The sequence below is a fragment of the Notothenia rossii genome (genome assembly GCF_949606895.1).
Source record: "Notothenia rossii genome assembly, contig: scaffold_600, whole genome shotgun sequence".
Taxonomy (NCBI): Eukaryota; Metazoa; Chordata; class Actinopteri; order Perciformes; family Nototheniidae; genus Notothenia; species Notothenia rossii.
In genome coordinates, this window is record NW_027639933.1 from 7,501 (window position 1) to 16,812 (window position 9,312).

At 40.5% G+C, this 9,312-nt stretch overlaps 1 protein-coding gene across 1 annotated transcript; it reads left to right on the forward strand.

The window, feature by feature from the left end:
• Positions 1-1,415: 1,415 nt before the first annotated feature.
• LOC307027227 (sodium/potassium-transporting ATPase subunit beta-1-interacting protein 3-like) lies at positions 1,416-8,083 on the forward strand. Its single transcript, XM_079695435.1, has 4 exons — positions 1,416-1,596; positions 5,886-6,023; positions 6,458-6,538; positions 7,366-8,083. Exons 1-4 carry the CDS (start codon positions 1,543-1,545, stop codon positions 7,633-7,635), a joined length of 543 nt encoding a protein of 180 aa, XP_079551561.1. The 5' UTR covers positions 1,416-1,542; the 3' UTR covers positions 7,636-8,083.
• The last annotated feature ends 1,229 nt before the right edge of the window (positions 8,084-9,312 follow it).

A 9,312-nucleotide genomic window follows, 5' to 3' on the forward strand; every position in this document is an offset into this window, starting at 1 on the left:
AATAGCACCCATTTACTAGAGTGGCCGCGATCTTTGCGAACGCCGCAGCGCAGCCGTAACACAGCCGTAACGCAGCCGTAACGCGGCCGTAGCGCGGCCGTAACGCAACGCAGACGGACCCGGTGGAATCGAGGGGTTAGACACGGAATTAGAGAAATGAGAAAGGGCATCTGTTTATTTAGAATGCAGGGTTGTTGGTTGTTCCTAGAGTCTCTAAAAGTACAATGGGAGCCAGAGCCTTTTCTTATCAAGCTCCACTTTTGTGGAATCAGCTTCCAGTTTGTGTTCGGACGGCAGACACCCTATCCGTTTTTAAGAGTGCGCTTAAGACCTTCCTTTTTGATAAAGCTTATAGTTAGGGCTGATTAGATTCAGCCCCTAGTTTTGCTGATATAGGCTTAGTTTGTCGGGGGACATCTTACTTCTTCCTTCTCTCTGTCTATACCTGTGTACTCTCATGTTCCCATTAACCCAGCTTCCCACATTTCTTTTTGGTGTCTATCTACGCTGGGATCCTGAGTCGTGGCTGAACCTGTCTCTGCGGTCCTGTCTGACTCTCATCATACTACTTCCCTGATGGCTCCCACAGGATTGTTGACATCCTCGTGGATTCATCTTCTTATTAAACACACATGCATTTCCAAACATTTGGTCTACCTATGTTGCAAATTTATTATCTTTTCAATTTACACACGGCATCTATTGCACGTCTGTCCGTCCTGGGAGAGGGATCCCTCCTCTGTTGCTCTCCCTGAGGTTTCTCCCATGTTCCCCTTTAAACTGGGGGTTTCTCTGGAAGTGTTTCCTTGTACGATGTGAGGGTCTAAGGACAGAGGGTCTAAGGAAAGAGGGTCTAAGGACAGAGGGTATCATATTGTCATACTGATATTCTGTACAAACCGTGAAGTCCACTGAGACACATGTAACATTCGTGATATTGGGCTATATAAATAAACATTGATTGATTTATTTATTTATTTAAAGAGGCATTTGTTTGTTATTAAAGTGGCATTTAATATAACTGAAGTGGCATTTTTCACTGTTATTTAAAAAAAATCCTTATTATTAAAAAGTATTTCTATTTATTTTTAAATAAATGTTTCCTTGTTATTTATAGGATTTTTTAAATTCCTGTTTTTATTTGTTTTATTTGCTTATTATTTTCCAATCTCATCATTTGAACCTATATTCTTTCAGAGCATCTGTTAAATCTATAAATATACAATAATATAATTTAGAATTATTAAATATATATGAATGCCAGCCATACACTGCATGTATAATGTTATTTGGCTGAATAAAAAATGAAATATGAATGAAGCTGCCCCCTGGCTCTCCCCCCTTTGTGGCACTGCTCTCCTCCCATACACCCCTCCCCCCCAGCAGCAGATCCGTGTTTTCCTCTGTGAGGAAAGTGCACTGTGCGTCCGGAGAAAGATGGACCTGAAACCTCACTGGGTTTACGCTTCAGTTTGAGCATTTTTTTAAAAATCACTTTAGTTATCTTCTTCTTCTTCATCATCATCATCATCAGAGAGGAAGATGGGCTGCTGCTCTGCTCGCTGCACGCTGATCCTGCTCTGCTGTCTGCAGTTGGTAAGAGCTTTCTCTCATCATATGAACACAGCAACACATCTGATTTTAACCTCTGGTGATGCTTATAGGCAAACAAACAACTTATACTAAGAAAAACTCACTTTAAATCACAAGTAAAGCTACAATTGCAATAATTAGCTGAAAAGACGTGTTGTTTATTACAAAAATAAGTTTGCTTTTAGTGCCTTGAAGCCCTCATCATCTTTCCTAAACCTCACATTTAGACTTTAGGTTGCTATATTTACATACTTAAAAACATGTTGAAACACATGTTTTGTTGTTATATTTGATGACCTTCCTTTCACATTCTCACTGTTTACTCATCAAACTCAAATGAAACCTCAGTCAGATGTGTTTCCTGATTCTTAAAGGGGCTTTCTTTCAGCTTCTCTGTTATGGGAATTGCCTATCGACTAGTTTCACCCTGTTGTTAAGTCAAACCATGTCATGAGAAGCCCATGCCTTCAGCTCTGAGATCGTGTCATTCTGATATCTGATAAACCAAACAGTCATCAGATGAATGGTGACTGAACATATTTTAGTTGCAGCTTTTCTATTTTGAGTGAAAAGTAAGCCTGGTGTAGTTGGAGGTGATATGTAAAGCAGTGACCGCCCACTACAGGCTCCACAATGAAGGGGCTGCACCCTCCTCCTCCTCCTCCTCCTCCTCCTCCTGTGTGTTTCCCACCCTGCCCCCCCTCTTCATCACTCACTGGTATCAGAGGACATTAGGGTCTGTCTTTGTCCCCCATGGCAAACTGTAGGAATCAAAAATACAACCTATTGGGATGCACAAGTGAAGGGAAATCTCAAATGTTCCTGTGGGGGGATTTACGACCTCTGCTGCTTTCAACACGCTCTGTTGTGCTGGACCCTCGATACGGAAATAAAAACCTTTAACGGGGAAACAACAAGCATGGCCGCCATTGATTGATAGCCTGGTAGAGGCTCAAAGTGTCAGGGGTCTCCACGGCTTTCAGCTACAAAATGTCACTCAAAGAGAGACAGATACCGACCAGGAAGAGACTCAAAATGATCATTAAACGACCAGAGACGAATAGAAATGACTACAACATGACAGACAGAGATGCAAAATAGCAGCAAAGAAACACAACATGACCAAAACCTGATAGGAAAAGAGCCAAACTGTACACGATATGACCACTAACAACCTCGAAGAACTATTAAAGAAGGCAAAACGGCTGAGAGGTGAAAAAAAGACACCAAATTACAAAAATAAGACCTCAAATGTGCACAGAAGGACCAAAAAGGGACATAAAACAAATACAGAGACACACAGCGAGCGTAAAGCCATGCAAAATGTATTTAAAGAGACAAATAACAAAAATGTTGCAAAACCGCTGCAATGAGACGTTAAAATAAGGTGAGATTAGCCTCAAAAGGACCTTTAAGAGACACAACATGACTACAACAGTGCATAGAAGGACCAGAAAGGGACACTAAAGGGACATTTAAATAGTCCAAACATATGCAAATAAACACAACATGACCAAGAAATGACACAAATGTACCTCTAAAAACCTAAAACCACTAGAAAATACAGAAAAATATCTGAAAACTGATGAAAGAGACACAAAACATAAAACAACTTGAAAAGAGAGCAAAACCACTGAAATGACATAAACACTGGTGATTAAAACACAATATGACCACAAGGAGACTTCAGAGACTTCATATGACCACAAGGAGACTTCAGAGACTTCATATGACCACAAGGAGACTTCATATGACCACAAGGAGACTTCAGAGACTTCATATGACCACAAGGAGACTTCATATGACCACAAGGAGACTTCATATGACCACAAGGAGACTTCATATGAACACAAGGAGACTTCATATGACCACAAGGAGACTTCAGAGACTTCATATGACCACAAGGAGACTTCATATGACCACAAGGAGACTTCATATGAACACAAGGAGACTTCATATGACCACAAGGAGACTTCATATGACCACAAGGAGACTTCAGAGACTTCATATGACCACAGGGAGACTTCATATGACCACAAGGAGACTTCATATGACCAAAAGGAGACTTCATATGACCACAAGGAGACTTCATATGACCACAAGGAGACTTCAGAGACTTCATATGACCACAAGGAGACTTCATATGACCAAAAGGAGACTTCATATGACCACAAGGAGACTTCATATGACCACAAGGAGACTTCATATGACCACAAGGAGACTTCAGAGACTTCATATGACCACAAGGAGACTTCATATGACCAAAAGGAGACTTCATATGACCACAAGGAGACTTCATATGACCACAAGGAGACTTCATATGACCACAAGGAGACTTCAGAGACTTCATATGACCACAAGGAGACTTCATATGACCAAAAGGAGACTTCATATGACCACAAGGAGACTTCATATGACCACAAGGAGACTTCAGAGACTTCATATGACCACAAGGAGACTTCATATGACCACAAGGAGACTTCAGAGACTTCATATGACCACAAGGAGACTTCAGAGACTTCATATGACCACAAGGAGACTTCATATGACCACAAGGAGACTTCATATGACCACAAGGAGACTTCAGAGACTTCATATGACCACAAGGAGACTTCAGAGACTTCATATGACCACAAGGAGACTTCATATGACCAAAAGGAGACTTCATATGACCACAAGGAGACTTCATATGACCACAAGGAGACTTCATATGACCACAAGGAGACTTCAGAGACTTCATATGACCACAAGGAGACTTCATATGACCACAAGGAGACTTCATATGACCACAAGGAGACTTCAGAGACTTCATATGACCACAAGGATGCACAGAATTAAGTACATGTTTCTGGTATCAGTACTTTACTCCACTACTTATTTTTCTACGACGATTTTTTACTTTGACTTCTTACATGTTGAACTCAAATACCTGTACTTTCTACTTCTTACATGTTGAACTCAAATACCTGTACTTTCTACTTCTTACATGTTGAACCCAAATACCTGTACTTTCTACTTCTTACATGTTGAACCCAAATACCTGTACTTTCTACTTCTTACATGTTGAACACAAATACCTGTACTTTCTACTTCTTACATGTTGAACTCAAATACCTGTACTTTCTACTTCTTACATGTTGAACTCAAATACCTGTACTTTCTACTTCTTACATGTTGAACACTAATACCTGTACTTTCTACTTCTTACATGTTGAACTCAAATACCTGTACTTTCTACTTCTTACATGTTGAACACAAATACCTGTACTTTCTACTTCTTACATGTTGAACTCAAATACCTGTACTTTCTACTTCTTACATGTTGAACTCAAATACCTGTACTTTCTACTTCTCACATGTTGAACACAAATACCTGTACTTTCTACTTCTTACATGTTGAACTCAAATACCTGAACTTTCTACTTCTTACATGTTGAACTCAAATACCTGAACTTTCTACTTCTTACATGTTGAACTCAAATACCTGTACTTTCTACTTCTTACATGTTGAACTCAAATACCTGAACTTTCTACTTCTTACATGTTGAACACAAATACCTGTACTTTCTACTTCTCACATGTTGAACTCAAATACCTGAACTTTCTACTTCTTACATGTTGAACTCAAATACCTGTACTTTCTACTTCTTACATGTTGAACTCAAATACCTGAACTTTCTACTTCTTACATGTTGAACTCAAATACCTGTACTTTCTACTTCTCTCATTTTCCAAACAGGCTGGTTCCTTTAGTCTGAATGTGTGTTTGGTGGCGTGATCATTATTATTTAGAGTCATTGCGTGCCTATTGATTTGAACACGATCCGTGTATCCATCATTTCCTGGTCTTCTCTAAAGAAGAGGGACCAATGAAAACGTTGTCATGTTGCCGTTGGTCACCATGGAAACATTCATTAGCTAACAATGACATTATTGTTCTATTAATATAAAGGGAGGTCAGGTACTCTTTAAAACAGCTGCTAGTTATGGGTACTTTTTACTGAAGTACATTTCAAAGCCTCTTTACTTTGACTTGAGTAAAGAAGGTTAGTCAGTACTTCTACTTTCACCAGAGTATTTTTAAACACGACGAGTATCTGTACTTCTACTTGAGGAAAGGATCTCTGGTCCGGTCAAAAATTCCCCCCTAACTTTTGTCAAGAAGCAAATAAACAAATTATTGTACTGCCTTAAATAACAGAAGTTACAACACCGGTGTCTGATAATCCCTCTTTGATCAGTCTCTCTTGTTATAGAGTGAATATTTGTATACATCTATTTTATTATTATAGATCTCGGCTGTGGAGCGCCAGCTGTTTGACTTCCTGGGTTTCCAATGGGCTTCAATCCTGATCAACTTCCTGCAGATTCTGGTCGTAGTCCTGGGACTTTTTGGAGCTGTTCAGTACAAAAAACGCCTCATCATCATGGTGAGACATCAGCAGGAGAGGACTCTTTAAAGTAGAGACACTACATACTGATATACACCTGAACATCAGCAGGAGAGCACTCTTTAAAGTAGAGACACTATATACTGATATACACCTGAACATCAGCAGGAGAGGACTCTTTAAAGTAGAGACACTACATACTGATATACACCTGAACATCAGCAGGAGAGGACTCTTTAAAGTAGAGACACTACATACTGATATACACCTGAACATCAACAGGAGTGGACTCTTTAAAGTAGAGACACTACATACTGATATACACCTGAACATCAGCAGGAGAGGACTCTTTAAAGTAGAGACACTACATACTGATATACACCTGAACATCAGCAGGAGAGGACTCTTTAAAGTAGAGACACTGACCACCTGAATACTGATTTCCTGACCCCTCTCCTCTGTTTTCTCCCCAGTACTTGCTGTGGCTGCTGCTGTGGGGGGGCTGGAATGTGTTCGTCAGCTGTTTGTACCTGGAGGTGGGCGGGCTCTCCGCGGTGAGTTCATGGTCCATTAGTGTCGGTTAATTAGAGACTCTGCAGCTTCACATCCTGAACACAGAGCTGCTCTCAGGAACTGCAGTGACATGATCACAGCTTTTATTCGAAGCGCTTTTCTGTGACTCAAAGTTAGGGAGGGTTGAGGTGAGGTGAGGTTTATTTATAAAGCACATTTTCGGACACAGAGGCAATTCAAATTCAAATCATCATTAACACTTAATAAGAAGACAACAGAAAGGAACACAATAAGTAATCATAATGGAATAACTGATTCATAAAAAACACGCATAAAAGAGATGGTTTAAAAACAACGTGGTAAATACAGTAGGTGCTAAAAACAAGTTATAAGACTTCTGGGTAAGCAGCTGACAAAAGTAATGTGTTTAACCTCGACTTAAAATAACTCAGCGTTGGTGAAGACCTCAGCATTTTGAGGCGAATCTGAGGGACTGTGGGGGTTGGTAGGGGGTGAGAAAGTCTATTCGGATTATGAATACAAAAAAGGCAACCAAGGTAACCCCCCCCCACCATTGTGTTCTTTGTAACCAAATGTCTCTCAGAGGGGCGTGGGGAGGGGCTCCTTATTTTCATCTGAAGTAACAGACAGAGAATCTGCACTTTGGAAACAGAGCTGAAACAGAGGGGATTATGGGTAATGCTGCAATGATCAGTTTGGTGTTTCAGCCAATCAGAGACAGGCTCTGGATACATCTGAGACCCATAACATATTGATGAAAGAGAGTATGATAGGGGAGCTATAAGTTATGTACAGGAGGAAACAACATGTCGTCTTCACACCGTTTCTCCCCCTGTCGTGTCTTCAGGAAAGTGACGTCCTCTCTCTGGGAGTTTCCTCTCATCGATCCTGGTGGAAGGACCACTTGCCGGGCTGTGAGGGGGGGGATCCTCCCTCCGCTGGGTGGCAGAAAACCCCAAATAACCATCAGAACCATCAGAACCATCAGAACCATCAGGACCATCAGGACCAGCAGAACCACCTGGAGCTGGGCTGCTGGCTGCGGCACCAGAACATCGAGGTTCTGCACTGCGTCCTGCAGCTCGTCCTCGCTGTGAGTTCAAACCTGTTCAGTTAAAGACCCCTAAGTTATAGTCACTCAATTAAAGGTGGGGTAGGTCATTCACTTCAGAAACACTTGTTGTATTCCATGGAATGCTCTTAACATCCCGATAGCAATGAATATGTGAAGTGCTTTGACAATAAATACATAAAAAATCATCATCTGTGGAAGCCGTGGCGCTGTAAAAAGCACGACCAATCATCTGAGCCGGCCCGGCTAAAGTAACTGGATGGCCTACCTGCCTGTCAGCCTTCCATCTGTGCACAAACTTATCTCGTGCCCTCATTGTTCATGTGCGCGTTCGTGTGTGTTGGAGGAGGGGCTCTGTGAGGAAGTCTGAAGGAAGGGGCAGATTTCTTTCAGTTGTGTTTTTTCAAATTCTAGCGCACTCGAGCTGGTTTCTCCATTCTTACCTAGCCTACCTTTTAATACGTTACGATATACGATAATACTTTAATGGTGAGATCAAGTCTGAAATGCTTCTTGCATCACAGCAGCTCCATGTGTAACATCAACAGACACATATCAAGACACAATACACGGAAAACAAACAAACATTTAAAACAACAGCAGGATCAGTGAGAGCTGCTCAAAGAGCCTTCAGCGTGCATCTGATCTGGAGTCAGCTCTGCGTTCACTGAGAGGACTGACTGGAGCACAAAGGATGCTTCAGGCGGACTTTATTCAATTGAATGCAATTAAAGACCCCTACGGTACAGTCACTCAATTAAAGTCAATATTCTATTCAGTTTGCTTCATTGTTATGTCATTTAGCATGTGTTTCCAATATGTAAATCACAATTAGGAAAGAAAGTTAATGTATTTCGTACACTGCATTTTTTTATGCATTTCATTGCAAATAAAACGATGGATTTTTAAGATTCTTTAGGTAACAAAAGAACATTATTGATATTCTGTACAAAATGTAACAAAGGTAAAATTTGTGATTTTGGGCTACATAAATAAACATTGATTGATTGATCTACTGATAATAAATATACGTGGTAAATAAAATATGTTAATAATAGGGATAATGTAAGTTGTACAATTCTCAAGAGAAAAATGGACTGAAAATCAAAAGCAATCAAATTAAATCAATTATATCTAGAGCATAACATAATTAATAGATAATTAACACCACTAAGGGGTTTTAAAATGTCATACATTAGTAGTAAGCAACGAGTCATTCACACCTCATTCATACAGAGCAGTACCACTAGCTCTAGGGAAGCATACACACGCACGCACGCACGCACGCACGCACGCACGCACGCACACACGCACACACACACACACACACACACACACACACACACACACACACACACACACACACACACACACACACACACACACACACACACACACACACCCACACACACCGTTAGTAATTGGGAGCACCTCAGGGTTGAAAGACGACGCCCCCCTAAAACTTTACCTCAAAGCATATTAACATTGAATTATCAAGAGGTGTGTTTCTGGTCTGCACACACAGAGAGGAATGGACTGTTACCTAGCAACAACAGCTCATGACCACCATCTCACCAGCGTCGACCTCATTTAGAGATAAAAATAATAATACATTTAATTTATATAGCGCTGTTCGAGACACACATTTGACTATTGCTTTATCTTTTTACTATATTTTTTATGTTATTATATTTCTCAAAATAGTTCTCTATCTATGGTCAT

What these genes read in the sequence shown, in the direction of transcription:
- LOC307027227 (XM_079695435.1), top strand. Translation starts at nt 1,543, where the DNA reads ATGGGCTGCTGCTCTGCTCGCTGCACGCTGATCCTGCTCTGCTGTCTG. An exon ending in TGCTCTGCTGTCTGCAGTTG is followed by an intron (nt 1,597 to 5,885) that starts GTAAGAGCTTTC and finishes TTATTATTATAG; the next exon opens with ATCTCGGCTGTGGAGCGCCA. An exon ending in AAAAACGCCTCATCATCATG is followed by an intron (nt 6,024 to 6,457) that starts GTGAGACATCAG and finishes TTTTCTCCCCAG; the next exon opens with TACTTGCTGTGGCTGCTGCT.